The sequence below is a fragment of the Eschrichtius robustus genome, chromosome 2 (genome assembly GCF_028021215.1).
Source record: "Eschrichtius robustus isolate mEscRob2 chromosome 2, mEscRob2.pri, whole genome shotgun sequence".
NCBI lineage: Eukaryota > Metazoa > Chordata > Mammalia > Artiodactyla > Eschrichtiidae > Eschrichtius > Eschrichtius robustus.
The window spans coordinates 118,098,396-118,116,802 of NC_090825.1; the positions used below are offsets into that span (position 1 = coordinate 118,098,396).

General features: G+C 39.5%; 2 protein-coding genes across 4 annotated transcripts in view; both read left to right on the forward strand.

Annotated features, from left to right (window-relative positions):
• Positions 1 to 411: 411 nt before the first annotated feature.
• Positions 412 to 18,407, forward strand: part of LOC137758502 (protocadherin beta-4) — a 114,674-nt gene continuing 96,678 nt past the window's right edge. For 2 of the 3 annotated variants that reach the window (XM_068534522.1, XM_068534521.1), the window contains exon 1: positions 889 to 2,795. In XM_068534522.1, the coding sequence (XP_068390623.1) occupies positions 920 to 2,795 (1,876 nt within the window). In that variant the 5' untranslated portion in view covers positions 889 to 919. Of the gene's footprint in view, positions 2,991 to 18,407 lie in introns of those variants that run through there. The other variant, XM_068534520.1, reaches the window with a different exon arrangement.
• LOC137759611 (protocadherin beta-5) lies at positions 14,915 to 17,747 on the forward strand. Its single transcript, XM_068536037.1, has 2 exons — positions 14,915 to 15,016; positions 15,108 to 17,747. The coding sequence occupies exon 2, from the start codon at positions 15,118 to 15,120 to the stop codon at positions 17,506 to 17,508; it is 2,391 nt and encodes a 796-aa protein (XP_068392138.1). The 5' UTR covers positions 14,915 to 15,016; positions 15,108 to 15,117; the 3' UTR covers positions 17,509 to 17,747.

Genomic DNA, 18,407 nt, shown 5'->3' on the forward strand with positions numbered 1-18,407 from the left:
ATGACAAAAGGGAAATGGAGTTCTTTAAGTTCCACTTGTAAGGGTATGGGGAGAGGAAGATATCCCCTTGCTTTGTGCTCACAATTATTCTAGCTCATGCAATGTAATGGATAACCTATACCTTAAGCCATTTAATGGAATAACAAAACTTGTAAAAGTTCTATACACTTTTTTAAACGGCTTACATTTGGACACTTTCAAAATAGGCTGACTTGAGACTACAGTATTAGCTTCTCAATCAGGACGCAGGGTGGCGCTGCCGGCTAAGACTGTGAATAAAGAGCCCTAAAAAGCTCCCGTATCCCTTTGTTGCCAGACGAAATCAACACCACACAGAAGAAGCTTTGCCAGCAGTGCTGGGTTACCAACGAGTTTGGGTAGCGATATACTAAACGACTTTAAGATTAAAGGCAACTTTGTGAAGATTCTACCAAGCAAGAAGTCAGAATTTAATACCTCGGGTCTTTTTGTGGTTGCTGAAGGGATTGGATGTAAGCACTCTGGCTCCAACATGGAGACGCTAGAGAGAATTCAACAGAACAGGCAAGTGATGACCTTTATTTTGATGGTATTCTTGTCTCAGGCTCACCCTGCGCCTATTCGTTATTCTGTGCTGGAAGAAACAGAGAGCGTCTCCTTTATAGCCCATTTGACCAAGGACCTGGGCCTGGGAATTGGGGAGCTGGCCGCCCGGTCGGCCCAGGTGGTGTGTGACGATGACAAGCAGCGCTTGCTGCTAGATCGCCAGACTGGAGATTTGCTTTTGAGGGAGAAACTAGACCGGGAAGATTTATGTGGCCCCGTTGAACCCTGTGTGTTGCATTTCCAAGTGTTCCTGGAAACTCCGGTGCAGTTTTTTGAAGGAGAACTATTAATCCAGGACATAAATGACCACTCCCCAGTATTCCCAAATAGGGAAATGCTCCTGAAAATACCGGAAAACAGCCAGCCAGGGACTGTTTTTCCGTTGAAATTAGCTCAGGATTTGGATGTGGGCAGCAATGCTCTTCAAAAATACACTATCAGCCCCAATTCTCATTTTCACGTTGTCACTCGAAATCATAGTGAGGGCAAGAAATATCCAGATTTGGTGCAGGACAAAGCACTGGATCGAGAGGAGCAGCCTGAGTTCAGCTTAACCCTCATGGCGCTGGATGGTGGGTCTCCACCTAGGTCTGGCACCAGCATGTTACGAATCCTGATCATGGATGTCAATGACAATGCTCCTAAGTTTGTGCACACTCCATATGAGGTGCAGGTTCTGGAAAACAGCCCCCTACACTCCCCAATACTTACTGTTTCAGCTAGGGATGTAGATGCTGGAAACTTTGGGACTGTTTCCTACGGCTTGTTCCAAGCATCAGAGGAAATTAAACAAACTTTCTCAATAAATGAAGTCACAGGAGAAATCCGACTGACAAAGAAATTGGATTTTGAACAAATTAAATCTTACCACGTGGAAATTGAGGCTACAGATGGAGGAGGCCTTTCCGGAAAAGGCACTGTAGTCATAGAGGTGGTAGATGTGAATGACAACGCCCCTGAACTTACCATACCTTCACTCACCTGCTCCATCCCAGAAAATGCTCCTGAGACTGTAGTCTCCATCTTCCGAATTCGAGATAGAGACTCCGGAGACAATGGAAGGATGGTTTGCTCTATTCCAGATAATCTGCCATTCATTCTAAAACCGACTTTCAAGAATTTCTACACCCTGGTAACAGAGAGCCCGCTGGACAGAGAGAGCAGAGCCGAGTACAACATCACCATCACCGTCACAGATATGGGAACCCCCAGGCTGAAAACCGAGCACAACATAACCGTGCTGGTGTCCGACGTCAACGACAACGCCCCCGCCTTCACCCAGACCTCCTACACCCTGTCCGTCCGCGAGAACAACAGCCCCGCCCTGCACATCGGCACCGTCCGCGCCACAGACAGAGACGCGGGCGCCAACGCCCAGGTCACCTACTCGCTGCTGCCGCCCCTCGACCCGCACGTGCCCCTGGCCTCCCTGGTGTCCATCAACCCGGACAACGGCCACCTGTTCGCCCTGAGGTCCCTGGACTACGAGGCCCTGCGGGCGTTCGAGTTCCGCGTGGGCGCCGCCGACCGCGGCTCGCCCGCGCTCAGCAGCCAGGCGCTGGTGCGCGTGCTCGTGGCGGACGACAACGACAACGCGCCCTTCGTGCTGTACCCGCTGCAGAACGCCTCGGCGCCCTGCACCGAGCTGGTGCCCAGGGCGGCCGAGGCGGGCTACCTGGTGACCAAGGTGGTGGCGGTGGACGGCGACTCGGGCCAGAACGCCTGGCTCTCGTACCAGCTGCTCAAGGCCACGGAGCCCGGGCTGTTCGGCGTGTGGGCGCACAACGGCGAGGTGCGCACGGCCCGGCTGCTGAGCGAGCGCGACGCGGCCAAGCACAGGCTGGTGGTGCTGGTCAAGGACAACGGCGAGCCGCCGCTGTCGGCCAGCGTCACGCTGCACGTGCTGCTGGTGGACGGCTTCTCGCAGCCCTACCTGCCGGCCCCGGAAGCGGAAGCGGCGGCCGCGGCGCCGGCGGCCCCTCTCACCGTCCACCTGGTGGTCGCCTTGGCGTCGGTGTCGACGCTCTTCCTCTTCTCGGTGCTGGTGTTCGTCGCGGTGCGGCTGTGCAGGAGGGGCGGGGCGGCCTCGGTGGGTCGCTGCTCGGTGCCCGAGGGCCCCTTTCCGGGCCACCTGGTGGACGTCAGCGGCACGGGGACCCTGTCCCAGAGCTACCAGTACGAGGTGTGTCTGACGGGAGGCCATGGAACTGGTGAGTTCAAATTCCTGAAGCCAGTATTTCCCAACCTCTTGGATCAGAACACAGAGAGAGAAATTAAAAGAAAGCCCCAACTGCAGGAGTAGTTTTGTTCGGTTAAGTGTCGTATTTGGTCAAGTGAGCCTCTCAATTTTGTTAAACCTGACTCTCACATTGCGATACTTTCTCTTGAGATTGTATTGTTGTATAAATATGTATATCACTATTGCAAACTTATGCATGTCTCTGTGCTAAATCTTACTTTTATTAATATTCATTGGATTTAGCATTTTTAGTTACACTTGATATTATGTATTTCTCCATATTTGACCTTCTCTTGATTAATCTTTCCATAATTATAAATTACTCAAGTAGTGTAAGAAGAAATTTTATTTAAAGGAACTTCTTGGTTAATGTCTTTTCAAGGAAACATTTTAAAGCTTCTGTGTAATCTTACATTTCTATATATTTTTGGTGCTTGTCTTTACCACATAGCTTTATATTTGCAAGGCCAGAATGTTTGAAATTCTTTGTAGCTACCTAGACCTTTCTTGTTCACTATTCTACCAGGCTATGCCCCCCTGAATAGCCACGAACATATAAATTAGCATACTTGTTTCTCCCAAATTGTACCTAAACATGCACTTTATTAAATTATTGATACACTACAGTTGTGACCATATCCCATTGTGAGCAGCGTATATGCTAGAGATTATCTTGTTTGCTACTTACGTAGCACATTGTAATTGCTCTATAAATACTCACTGATATTAAAATAAAAATTATTCTCATTTATAAATAACAATTAAAGAGAAAATCTTATATAACTTGGTACCACTTCACTAAAATAAAACTAAGTCACTGCTTGGTAAAATACTTAAAATCTTAGAACCTTAAGTAAATCCTAAATCCTTTAAAAGGACTCAAGAGGTAGAGGGCATATACTTTCTTGTCCTTCCTTTTGCCCTATTAATAGGAGTTCAAATGTAGTTTAATGTATGCGTTTTTCTTGGTTTTCCTGCAGCTTCTCTGCATGTTTCAAAAGAGAATTTCTTCTCAGTTTTGGTTATTATGTTCTAGTCTGATTGCTCATTTTAAGTTACTTTGCAAACATGGGCAACTTTTATGAACAAAATGATGATTTATTTTTTATCTCCAAGTCACCTTGTTTTGTTCTTCAATGTAGCTTTTGGGTATTTTGCATAAATTTACTTTTTCAATTATGCTAACTTTTAGTAGTAAGAAATAAGCATTGTTTTTTCTTTTAAGACAACAAGAATAGAAATAGAAATTAAGATAAACTTACCTGAATTATAATTGTTTCATGTTGTGTTCATTAAGCCAAGCAAGACGATTATGTGGTTTCCAACTAAATTTATATGGATGTAATTATAAGACCAGTTATTGAACTTTCGGCACAATGTGAGTAATTAAAGAGCCTGCTTTATAACCTAAGTATTTATTTTTAGATCTCGTATCATCCTACTGGAATTTAATTACTTGCATCTTTCTCTGAATTACATTTTTTCTAAGGATATAATGAAATAAAAAAGGAAAATTACTGTTTATTATTGAAACATAGCTTTTAGCCTTCATCCAATCTAATACTTGAAATTAGAAAGTGATAAAAATGAGAACAAAATTAAACACAAACAAATATATAAGACATAAATACGGTAGTCAACTTTAACGACTTCTCCATTTACTGTTAGATATTTAAATGAAATAGTTTTTATGTATGATGACAAGAAATGTGATTGAAGTTTTCAGCAATATATTTCAACATTATGAAAATCTAAGTTCATGTTTTTGTTTATGCCAGGAAAGTCCAATTTGTATAATCACCCAAATGAGACTGGCCAAACACTCAGAACCACATTTATGAATTTATATGAGTAAATTTATGAATTACTTTGTGTATTACTTTATAAGTTACTGTGTGTATTCATAAAGTATGGATCATTCCTTACTAGCTGGGGATCACCACCAGTCTTTGGTGTAGAATAGATCAACATTTTAAAATTCAATGATTATAATTTAATAGTAAATATAATCCAACTAACTTCCACAAAATGAATACCTTAAGAAAAATAGGCCAGTTCTACTTTTGCAAAACAAAAATAGAGAGTGGAGGCCAAATATCTGGATAATAATACCCATTTCAATCATAGTTTCTCAAGTGCTTCTATTATATGTGCATTTTTTACAATTCCTTTGTTGTTGTTTTTAGGCATAGCATATAGTGAGTTTAACACATGCTGTTTTAGGCACAGAAATTCTACTGAAGGCAATATAACCCACATCACTTTAAGACCCCCTATTTCTTACTACCAGAAGTTACAAAATATAGATTTTAAATAGTCAAATTATAAGTTATGCAAATATTTGGTGGAATTCTGTTTCCCAGTTAGATGGATTATCTAACAGCAGAAAACAACAATAAAACCTGTTTTAAATTCAGAAATTACCAGTTTCAAGCAACAGACAGCAGATGATATAAAAAGAACTGAAGGGGCTAAGATTCCTGAAAAGGAAAATCCTTGGAGTTCTGAACTGACTCCTACAGTCAATTTGCCCTAAGGAAATTTGCAAACTCAAAGAACAGACAAAAGGCTTCTGCCAGGGATGGGGTAACTTCAACAGCCTTTGGCAAACTGGAGGATTCAAGCTCAAGGCCAGTTTTCCCCCTCATGATGCTTGTCAAATTCTGGGACATTCCAGGGAAGAAGACTAAAAACTTAAAGGAAAATTTGTGAAAAGCAGAGTGAAGTTTTAATAGTCTTAAAATGCATGAAAATTAGAGTTTGTGACCTGCCATGGGAAAGGCTGTGGAGAATACACTGAGTTCTGAACTGAAAATTCTGAAGGGTCAGGTGCTTTTCAGGACTGCAAAGAACCTTGACTAAGCACAGTGCTTGTTTGAATTAAGGCAATTTGATTAGACATGACTCTACCAAGCTAACAGAGGAAAAGGTGAACTCTTTCTGGAAGAAAATAATATCATCTGGATCCTGGATAGCTTTTTACATTAATCTTCAGCATTCAATAAAAAATTATGAGGTACACATACAAAAAGGCTGGTTGACATGAATAAAACCTAGAGGAAAAAACAAACAATACAGAAGACCTACACATAAAATACATACTAGAATTTACTGACAGTGATGTTAAAATAAGTATGACTAATATGTTAAAATAAGGAATACAGAAAATAGGTAGAAGAGAATTTCACTAGAGAATGGAATAAAATGGAAATTAATTTTGGGACTGAAGAATATAGTAACTGAAATTTTAAAATATTAGATTGTGTAATGGCATAGTAGTTGTAAAGGATTATAGGATTAGTGAATGCAAGACAGGCCAATATTAAATATCCAAATAGAAGCACTGAGGAATGAAATAATTAAAAATACAGACAAGAACATTTAGTGACATGTGGAACATAATGAAAAACTCCAACACACATATGATTGTAATCCTAGAAGGACTAGGAATGGGGAATAAGCAATGTTTAAAGAAATAATGACCAAGAATTTTCCAAAAATGGTGAAAAAAATGTACTGCTCAAGATGCTCAGTGAAACCCAATTAGAATGAAAAACAATGGTAAATGGGAGTGTTTCCTTAATTTCTCTTTCAGATTTTTCATTGTTAGTGTATAGGAATGCAAGAGATTTCTGTGCATTTTGTATCCTGCTACTTTACCAAATTCATTCATTAGCTCTAGTAGTTTTCTGGTAGCATCTTTAGGATTCTTTACATATAGTTTCATGTCATCGGCAAACAGTGACAGTTTTACTTCTTTTCCGATTTGGATTCCTTTTATTCTTTTTCTTCTCTGATTGCTGTGTCTAAAACTTCCAAAACTATGTTGAGTAATAGTGGTGAGAGTGGGCAACCTTGTCTTGTTCCTGATCTTAGAGGAAATGGTTTCAGTTTTTCATCATTAAGAACGATGTTGGCTCTGGGTTTGTCATATATGACCTTTATTATGTTGAGGTAAGTTCCCTCTATGCCTAGTTTCCGGAGAGTAAATGGGTGTTGAATTTTGTTGAAAGCTTTTTCTGCATCTATTGAGATGATCATATGGTTTTCATCCTTCAATTTGTTAATATGGTATATCACATTGATTGATTTGCATATATTGAAGAATCCTTGCATTCCTGGGATAAACCCCACTTGATCATGGTGTATGATCCTTTTAATGTATTGTTGGATTCTGTTTGCTAGTATTTTGTTGAGGATTTTTGTATCTATGTTCATCAGTGATATTGGCCTGTAGTTTTCTTTTTTTGTGACATCTTTGTCTGGTTTTGGTATCAGGATAATAGTAGCCTCACAGAATGAGTTTGGGAGTGTTCCTCCCTTTGCTATAGTTTGGAAGAGTTTGAGAAGGATGGGTGTTAGCTCTTCTCTAAGTGTTTGATAGAATTCACCTGTGAAGCCATCTGGTCCTGGGCTTTTGTTTGTTGGAAGATTTTTAATCACAGTCTCAATTTCAGTGCTTGTGATTGGTCTGTTTATATTTTCTATTTCTTCCTGGTTCAGTCTCAGAGGGTTGTGCTTTTCTAAGAATTTGTCCATTTCTTCCAGGTTGTCCATTTTATTGGCATATAGTTGCTTGTAGTAATCTCTCATGATCCTTTGTATTTCTGCAGTGTCAGTTGTTACTTCTCCTTTTTCATTTCTAATTCTGTTGATTTGAGTCTTCTCCCTTTTTTTCTTGATGAGTCTGGCTAATGGTTTATAAATTTTGTTTATCTTCTCAAAGAACCAGCTTTTTTTAAAAAATTTTTATTTATATATTATTTTTGGCTGTGTTGGGTCCTCGTTTCTGTGCGAGGGCCTTCTCCAGTTGCGGCAAGCGGGGGCCACCCTTCATCGCGGTGCGCGGGCCTCTCACCCCCGCAGCCTCTCTTGTTGCGGAGCACAGGCTCCAGACGCACAGGCCCAGCAGTTGTGGCTCACGGGCCTAGCCGCTCCGCGGCATGTGGGATCCTCCCAGACCAGGGCCCGAACCCGCGTCCCCCGCACTGGCAGGCAGACTCTCAACCACTGCGCCACCAGGGAAGCCCAAAGAACCAGCTTTTAGTTTTATTGATATTTGCTATTGTTTCCTTCCATTTACCATTGCAACAAAGAATAAAATACCTAGGAATAAACCTACCTAAGGAGACAAAAGACCTGTATGCAGAAAACTATAAGACACTGATGAAAGAAATTAAAGATGATACAAATAGATGGAGAGATATACCATGTTCTTGGATTGGAAGAATCAACATTGTGAAAATGACTCTACTACCCAAAGCAATCTACAGATTCAATGCAATCCCTATCAAACTACCACTGGCATTTTTCACAGAACTAGAACAAAAAATTTCACAATGTGTATGGAAACACAAAAGACCCCGAATAGCCAAAGCAATCCTGAGAAAGAAAAATGGATGGAGGAATCAGGCTCCCTGACTTCAGACTATACTACAAAGCTACAGTAGTCAAGACAGTATGGTGCTGGCACAAAAACAGAAATATAGATCAATGGAACAGGGTAGAAAGCCCAGAGATAAACCCACACTAATATGGTCACCTTATTTTTGATAAAGGAGGCAAGAATATACAATGGAGAAAAGACAGCCTCTTCAGTAAGTGGTGCTGGGAAAACTGGACAGCTACATGTAAAAGAATGAAATTAGAACACTCCCTAACACCATACACAAAAATAAACTCAAAATGGATTGAAGACCTAAATGTAAGGCCAGACACTATCAAACTCTTAGAGGAAAACATAGGCAGAACACTCTATGACATAAATCACAGCAAGATCCTTTTTGACCCACCTCCTAGAGAAATGGAAATAAAAACAAAAATAAACAAATGGGACCTAATGAAACTTAAAAGCTTTTGCACAGCAAAGGAAAACATAAACAAGATGAAAAGACAACCCTCAGAATGGGAGAAAATATTTGCCAAGGAAGCAACTGACAAAGGATTAATCTCCAAAATATAAAAGAAGCTCATGCAGCTCAATATGAAAAAAACAAACAACCCAATCCAAAAAATGGGCAGAAGACCTAAACAGACATTTCTCCAAAGAAGATATACAGATTGCCAACAAACACATGAAAAGATGCTCAAATCACTAATCATTATAGAAATGCAAATCAAAACTACAATGAGGTATCACCTCACACCAGTCAGAATGGCCATCATCAAAAAATCTACAAACAATAATGGTGGAGAGGGTGTGGAGAAAAGGGAACCCTCTTGCACTGTTGTTGGGAACGTAAATTGATACAGCCACTATGGAGAACAGTATGGAGGTTCCTTAAAAACCTAAAAATAGAACTACCATATGACCCAGCAAACCCACTACTGGGCATATACCCTGAGAAAACCATAATTCAAAAAGAGTCATGTACCACAATGTTCATTGCAGCTCTATTTACAATAGCCAGGACATGGAAGCAACCTAAGTGTCCGTCGACAGATGAATGGATAAAGAAGATGTGGCACATATATAGAATGGAATATTACTCAGCCATAAAAAGAAATGAAATTGAGTCATTTGTAGTGAGGTGGAGGGACCTAGAGTCTGTCATACAGAGTGAAGTAAGTCAGAAAGAGAAAAACAAATACCGTATGCTAACACATATATATGGAATCTAAGAGGGAAAAAAAAGGCTCTGATGAACCTAGGGGCAGGACAGGAATAAAGACGCAGATGTTCAGAATGGACTTAAGGACACAGGGAGGGGGAAGGGTAAGCTGGGACGAAGCAAGAGAGTAGTATTGACATATATACACTATCAAATGTAAAATAGATAGTGGGAAGCAGCCTCATAGCACAGGGAGATCAGCTCAGTGCTTTGTGACCACCTAGAGGGGTGGGATAGGGAGAGTGGGAGGGAAACGCAAGAGGGAGGGGTTATGAGGATATTGGTATACATATAGCTGATTCACTTTGTTATACAGCAGAAACTAACACAACATTGTAAAGCAATTATACCCCAATAAAGATGTTAAATAAAAAACAAAGCACAGCTAGGAATATCACAGGAAGGCTGCTAAAGACCAAAGTCAAAGAGAAAATCTTAAAAGCAACCACATGAAGATGACACATTGCTTTGAAAGGAACAACAATAAAATGGAGAGCTGACCATCAAGCAGCCAAAAGACAAAGGAATGATGTCTTCAGAGTCCTGAAAAAAATAACTACCAGACTAGAATTCTATCACCGGAAAATATATCTTTCAAAAATGAAGTTTTCAAACAAACAAAAACTGCAAGAATTAATCACAGTCGCATCTGCACTAAAAGAAATACTTTTAGTGGAATTCATTAGGCAGAAGGAAAACAGTCCTGAAGGAATCACGGATTTGCAGGAAGAAATGAAGAACAAGAATAAGGGTAACTATAAATTGCTATTGATTATTAAAGGCAAAAATAATAGTTTCTTAAAGGATTTAAAATATATATAAAATTTTAATTCATGACAATAATAATGTAAAAGGCAGGTGCTATAAACAGAGTTAAGGAATTCTAAGGTTCTAAGCATTATCATGGGAGTAGTAAAATTAAATATTTTGTATTAGACTCTTGTAGATCAAAGATGGATGTTGTAATCTCTAAGATAATCACAAGAAGATAATTTTAAAATGAATCGAAGGAAAAAAATAAATATCTAAATAATCGAAAAGAAGAAAAAAACTTTAGGGACAAACAGCAAAAGTTTAGATGGTAAATATAAGTGGATAGATATCAAATATTACATTAATTGGAAGTGGATTAAATAATCAAATTAACCAATATTGTCCGATTAGGTTTAAGAAAAATTCAACTATATGCTGTCACATAACGTGTGTGTCTCTGTGTGTGTGTTATGACAGAAAGTTTGAAAATTTAAAATTAGAAAAAGATACATGACACAAACACTAACCAAAATAAACCAAGTATAGATATACTCACATAAGACAAAGGAGACTTTAAAGAAAGATGCATTACTAGAGATAAAGAGAGATATTTCATAATGATAAGGAGGTAAATATACCAGAAGTTTGTCAATTCTAAGACTGAATATATCCCCATAAGATAATTACAAAATATAGAAAGTTAAACTGAAAGAACATAAATAAGAAATAGATAAATCCAGTCATAGGAGGAGGATGTATTACAGCTCTCTCAACCCCTGATAGAATAAGAAGACACACCTACACTGAATATTAAAAATCTGAACAACACAATAATTATATTTGAATAAACTGGCATACATAGTACACTGGAGAGTACATGTTCTTTTTATATGCACATGCATATATCAAAATTATCCATATTCTGGGTCATAAGGCAAGTCTCTAATTTTTTTTAAAGAATTGAAATTACTCAATATGCTCTTTGACAATGAAATTAAGACAGAAATAAAAATTTAAAAGAAATACCCAAATGCTTCAAAATTAAATAATATAATCCACCAGTCAAAGAAGAAATCATAGAAGAAATTTCCATATATTTTGAACTGGGTAAAAGTTAAGATCTGATATATCAAAACAGATTTTACAGGGAAATTTTAAAACTTTAAATGCACAGGTTAGAAAAGAAAGGTTAAAAATCAATAATCTAAGCTTTCATCTGAAGAACCTAGAAAAAGAACAAATTAAATACCAATGTAGAAGGAAGAAAATAATACATATATATATAAACATAAATAAATACAAAGCTGACAAATATACAACCAAGAAGATTAACAAAACTTAAAGTTGTTTCCACGTAATAATTAATAACTCTTATTAAAAACTCTTCATAAGACTAATGTTAAAAAGAAGGATAACATCGATCATAAATATCAGGAATGAAAAAGGAACATCACTACCAATCCTACAGACATTAAAAAATAAAAGAGGATATTATGAACAACTGTATGCCAATAAATTTGATAATTTATGTAAAATGGAAAACATCTTTTAAAAACACAATTTACTAAAACTGAAACAAGAAGAAATCTGATTAGTCATATCGTAAGTAAATTAAATTTGTGATTAAAAACCTTGCCACTTCAGTTCACACTAGTGAATTCTTCTAAATACTCATGGAACAACTAACACCAATTTATACAAAATCTTTTGGAAGACAGAAAAACAGGAAATATTTCCCAGATTATTTGGGTACCAGAATGACTTCAATGGATTATGACATCCAAACCTGAATAGGACATCATAAGGAAGGAAAACTAGAGACCAATCTCTTTTACAAACACAGGTGGAAAAATTCTAAACAAAATATCAGTAAATAAAATTCAGAAATATATAAAAGAGAAATAATAAATTATGAGAAAACTGTGTTATTTTAGGAATGCAAATCCAATCAATATACTATATAACATTAATAGGTAAAGGAGGAAAATCATATGATTACCTCAATGGACACAGAAAAAGTCACAAGATAAAATTCAGCGCACACATGGTAAAATTGTTAGCAAACTGAAAACAGAAGGCAACTTTCAGAAAGTATTTTAAAACCTACAGTAAACATTATCCTTAATGGTAAATTATTTAAAACTTTCCCTCAGTGATCAAGAATGAGACAAGAATGCTTGCCTTTACTATTTCACTTTAGTGTTTTACTATAGGTTCTAACCAGTGGAATAAAGCAAAGAAAAAATAAAAGACACAATGATTGGAAGAGAAGAAATAAGAAGTCTTTTTTTAAAATGACATGATTGTATACATTAAAAGTCATAAAGAATCTGCAGACTATTAGGATTAATAAATGAAGTTAGTAATGCCACTGGATATAAGGTCTACATGCAAATAATAATTGTATTTCTATACAGCAACAAAACCCAGAAAATTAAAAATTTCAAGCATCATTTACAGTAGTTTCGGAAACATCAAATATCTAGAAACAAACATAACAGAATATGCATAAGACTTCTACACTGAAAAATATAAAATATTATTGAGAAAAGTTAAATATCTGAATAAACAGAGGGATATATAATGTTCAATAGTTGGAAGACTCAGTATTGGGAATATGTCAGTTCTTCTCAATCTACAGATGCAATAAAATCCTAAAAAAACTTCAGCAGATTTCTTTGTGGAAGCTGACAAGCTGAATCTATAGTTTATATGGGGACTTCCCTGGCCGTCCAGTGGTTAAGACTTCGCCTTCCAATGCAGGGGATGCGGGTTCGATCCCTGATCGGGGAGCTAAGATCCCACATGCCTTGTGGCCAAAAATCCAAAACATGAATCAGAAGCAATAGTGTAACAAATTCAATAAAGACTTAAAAAAAATAGTCCACATCAAAAAAAAATCTTAAAAAAAAGATAAAGTTTATATGGAAATACAAAGGGACAATAATAACCAAAGCAATCTTAAAAAGAATAAAACTGGAGGACTTAGCAATCAGATACTAAAACCTATTATGAAGTATAGTAATTAAGATAATATTGTATTGTGGGATAAACAAAGAGAAAATGGGAAAAAAAGACTCTTGAACAGAACTATGGACCCCTGATTTATGAAAAAAATGGCACATCAGAAACAATTGGGAATGGAACTTCTTTTCAATAGATGGTGCAGTCATTTGGATATTTATATGAAAAAAAAATAATTTGACCCTAGCCTCACTAACATGAAAAAAATAATTTCAGGAGGATTATAGCTCTAAATGTGAAAAGTAAAGTAAATGATTTTTCAAAAGCACCATACAACAATATTTTCTTGACTTTAGTGTATGCAAAGATTCAAAGAAAACACAAAAAGTTCTAACCATAAATAAAAAATATTGAAAAATTAGAGTAAAAGTTAAGAAGTTTTGTTCTTCAAAGATACCACAAGAGAGTTAAAATGCATGCCATAGAATGGGAGAGACTATTTGCAATACATACTTCTAACAAAGTACTTATACCCAGAATATATAAGGAACTTCTAAAGATCAATAAGAAAAAAAGACAAGTACCCTAAATAGAAAAATAGACAAAAGACTTATGTACTTCACAAGAATATACACTAATAAAAATAACCATGTGAAAAATGTGCTCAATTTAATTAATCATCAGGGAAATGCTAATTAAAATTACAATATGACATCATCACACACTCATCAGAGAGGTTAAAATTAAAAGATGTTATCAAATGTTGACAAGCATATGGAGCAACTGGAACTCTCACTCTGCTGGTTTTGGTAAAACCACAGTTGAAAACTGTTTTGCAATATCTATTAAAGCTATATATATATGTGCACATCTTAAGGCACAACAGTCTAACTCCTAGGAATATAGTAAATATAAACGCACACATAGACACCAAAAGACATATATAAGAGTGTTCATAGCAGCACTACTCAAAATATTCCCAAACTGAAAAACCCAGTGTCCATCAACTGGAGAATAAAAAAACAAATGTTGGTATAGTCATACAACAGAATAACATAAAGCAATGAGAATAAAATTAGAACAATATGTAACAGATGAATTTTACAAAGGTAATGTTGAGTGAAAGAAGACAAACATAACAAACACTCTATAACTCCATTTCTATAAAAGTTCAAAAAAGACACACACACACAAACTCTATGATAATAGAAATCAGGAGTGTGCTTACCTTTAGCAGGGAGGGTAGTGACCAGACAATGAGAGGAGGGGGCTTCTAGGGTTTTTGTAACATTTTAATTTTAATTTAGGTTCTGCTTATGAGTGTGTTTACTTCCTGAAAATTTTTTGAGCTGTACATTCATGATTTATGCCCTTTTCTAATATGTAATATTTAAAAATAAAAATAATTTTAATAGTGTAAACTTTTGTAAACATCCATTATTGCTTATTTCTTGAATATAATCAAATAAGAATCACACAAAAGAAAGTTTCTTCGAGTACTCAAAAGATATTTTATGAGGAATACTAGTGTTTTAGTTTGTTCTGAATAGTATTCTTTCACTGGAAGTTAACTTAGCACATGTTTATTTAGAACTTACAATAACTGAGAAGTGGAGATACAACTGGGAACACTTCTGTGACTTAAAAGGTTCTAACTTGGAATGAAACGGCAAATACTATATGCAATAGTAAATAAGGACGCCTGGTGGTGCTGCAGGCTATGAGTAGGAATGAATGGCTCTGTGGATACCCGGGAAGCCATTACGCTGGGAATCAGAACTCTGAATGCTTTCTAAAAGAAGGAAGCATTTTACATAAGATCTAGAGGCAGAGATCTCCAGAGAAGGGCATCGTTCTACTGCAGGTCAGTCAGAAAGATCTAATTCGAGTTTATTTAACCAAATCATCTGGGTTGATTGCATACGGAGTTGAAGAAACTGCACGTTCTTGAACAGGGTCTGAACAATGGAGACTGCACCAGCAAAAACGCTACAGAAAAGGCAAGTTATCTTTCTTGCTATATTGTTGCTTTTGTGGGAGGCTGGCTCTGAAGCAGTTAGGTATTCCATGCCAGAAGAAACAGAAAGTGGGTCTTTTGTGGCCACCCTGGCAAAAGACCTGGGGCTCAGGGTGGGGGAACTGGCCACTCGGGGCGCGCGAATCCATTACAAAGGAAATAAACAGCTCTTGCAGCTGGATGTAACGACCGGGAATTTGCTTCTATGTGAAAAACTAGACCGGGAGGTGCTGTGTGGGGCGACCGATCCCTGCATACTGCATTTCCAACTATTACTGGAAAACCCGGTGCAGTTTTTTCAAGCTGATCTGCAGCTCACAGATATAAATGACCATTCCCCAGAGTTCCTCGAGAGGGAAATGCTCCTAAAAATCCCAGAAAACGTCCAGACAGGGACTGTGTTTCCTTTGAAAATAGCTCAGGACTTTGACATAGGTAGCAACACTATTCAGAATTACACAATCAGCCCCAACTCCCATTTTCATGTTGTCACTCATAATCGCGGAGATGGCAGAAAATACCCAGAACTGGTGCTGGACAAACCGCTGGATCGGGAGGAAGGGCCTGAGCTCAGTTTAACCCTCACGGCGCTGGATAGTGGGGCTCCGCCCAGGTCCGGGACCACTGCAGTCCGCATTGAAGTCGTGGACATCAACGACAACGCCCCTGAGTTTTTACAGTCGGTCTATGAGGTACAGATTCCGGAGAACAGCCCCCTAAACTCCTTAGTTGTCACTGTCTCCGCCCGAGATTTAGATGCAGGAACGAATGGGAATGTAGCCTACGCTCTATTCCAAGGTGATGAAGTTACTCAACTGTTTGTAATAGACGAAATAACAGGAGAAATTCGTCTGAAAAGGGCATTGGATTTCGAGTCAACTCGATATTATAACGTGGAGGTTGCAGCCACAGACGGCGGGGGCCTTTCAGGAAAATGCACTGTAGTTATAGAAGTGGTGGATGTGAACGACAACGTCCCTGAACTGACCATGTCGACGCTCACCAGCTCTACCCCAGAAAACTCCCCAGAGACTGTGGTGGCCGTTTTCAGTGTTTCTGATCCAGATTCCGGGGACAACGGTAGGATGGTTTGCTCCATCCAGAATGATCTCCCCTTTCTCTTGAAACCCACATTCAAAAACTTTTACACCCTAGTGACCGAGAGGCCACTGGACAGAGAGAGCAGAGCGGAATACAACGTCACCATCACCGTCACAGATATGGGGACACCGAGACTGAAAACCGAGCACAACATAACCGTGCTGGTGTCCGACGTCAACGACAACGCCCCCGCCTTCACCCAGACCTCCTACACCCTGTCCGTCCGCGAGAACAACAGCCCCGCCCTGCACATCGGCACCGTCCGCGCCACAGACAGAGACGCGGGCGCCAACGCCCAGGTCACCTACTCGCTGCTGCCGCCCCTCGACCCGCACGTGCCCCTGGCCTCCCTGGTGTCCATCAACCCGGACAACGGCCACCTGTTCGCCCTGAGGTCCCTGGACTACGAGGCCCTGCGGGCGTTCGAGTTCCGCGTGGGCGCCGCCGACCGCGGCTCGCCCGCGCTCAGCAGCCAGGCGCTGGTGCGCGTGCTCGTGGCGGACGACAACGACAACGCGCCCTTCGTGCTGTACCCGCTGCAGAACGCCTCGGCGCCCTGCACCGAGCTGGTGCCCAGGGCGGCCGAGGCGGGCTACCTGGTGACCAAGGTGGTGGCGGTGGACGGCGACTCGGGCCAGAACGCCTGGCTCTCGTACCAGCTGCTCAAGGCCACGGAGCCCGGGCTGTTCGGCGTGTGGGCGCACAACGGCGAGGTGCGCACGGCCCGGCTGCTGAGCGAGCGCGACGCGGCCAAGCACAGGCTGGTGGTGCTGGTCAAGGACAACGGCGAGCCGCCGCTGTCGGCCAGCGTCACGCTGCACGTGCTGCTGGTGGACGGCTTCTCGCAGCCCTACCTGCCGGCCCCGGAAGCGGAAGCGGCGGACGCGGCGCCCGCCGCCCCGCTCACCGTCTACCTGGTGGTCGCCTTGGCGTCGGTGTCGTCGCTCTTCCTCTTCTCGGTGCTGGTGTTCGTCGCGGTGCGGCTGTGCAGGCGGGGCGGGGCGGCCTCGGTGGGTCGCTGCTCGGTGCCCGAGGGCCCCTTTCCGGGCCACCTGGTGGACGTCAGCGGCACGGGGACCCTGTCCCAGAGCTACCAGTACGAGGTGTGTCTGACGGGAGGCTCCGGGTTAAATGAGTTTAAATTCTTGAAGCCGATTCTCCCCAACCTCCCGCCCCAGGGTGCTGGTGAAGAAATAGAGGAAAACGCCAACTTCCGGAATAGCTTTGGATTCAGTTAGGGATCTCATCATGATGCAAGGTATTTGTCATTTATCTCTAATTTCCCCAGATACCGAATTTGAGAAAAATTCCATCTTCAGGTATAGCCTTGATTTCCTTTTTGTAATGAATTAGTCCATTTAACTTTACCTTGTCCAATTTTGGAAAACTAAATTCTATTGTCATTGCATTTATTTAGAGTGCGCCATTCCAAATCCTTGCATGCTGTTGATTTTCCTGAAATTTTTGCTCCTTCCGTTGGTACTTGTTGCAATGAACTGTCTTAATAAAATATTGTTTTCTCTATGTTCATTGTTTCATCACGCTCTAAGTTATTTGATTCTAAATAGCAAAAATTTAAAATATTTACATAATATTCATTTTGTTTGCAAAGGAATACATTCATATAACAAATATAATATGTGAGAAAGCATGATGAAAACCAACACTCTTCTATTTACACTTCTTTCCTAGCTCTCATCCTACTGGCAAATAATTTTTTAAATGGATATTTTAATTCAATTATAACATACATACAGAAAAGTGAACAAATCCTTAACACAGCTCACTGTATTTTCAGAAAGTGAACATACTTGGTATCAGCATCTTGAAGAAACAAAACATTATTAGCATCCCAGGTGCCACACAATTTACCCCTTAAAATCACTACCAGCTCAAGTATAACAAATATCTCAACTTCCAATACTATAGTTCAGTTTTGCCTGTTTTGAATTTATATAAATGCAATAGTAGAGTGTGAACTGTTTTTCATCTGGCGTGTCAACAATATGTTTATGACATTTATCCGTGATACTGCTTTTAATTTTAGTTCTTCATTCTTGTTGCTGTATAGTATTCCACTGTATGAATATGTCACAATTTATAACCCATCTTACTGTATGTGGATATTTGGGTTGGT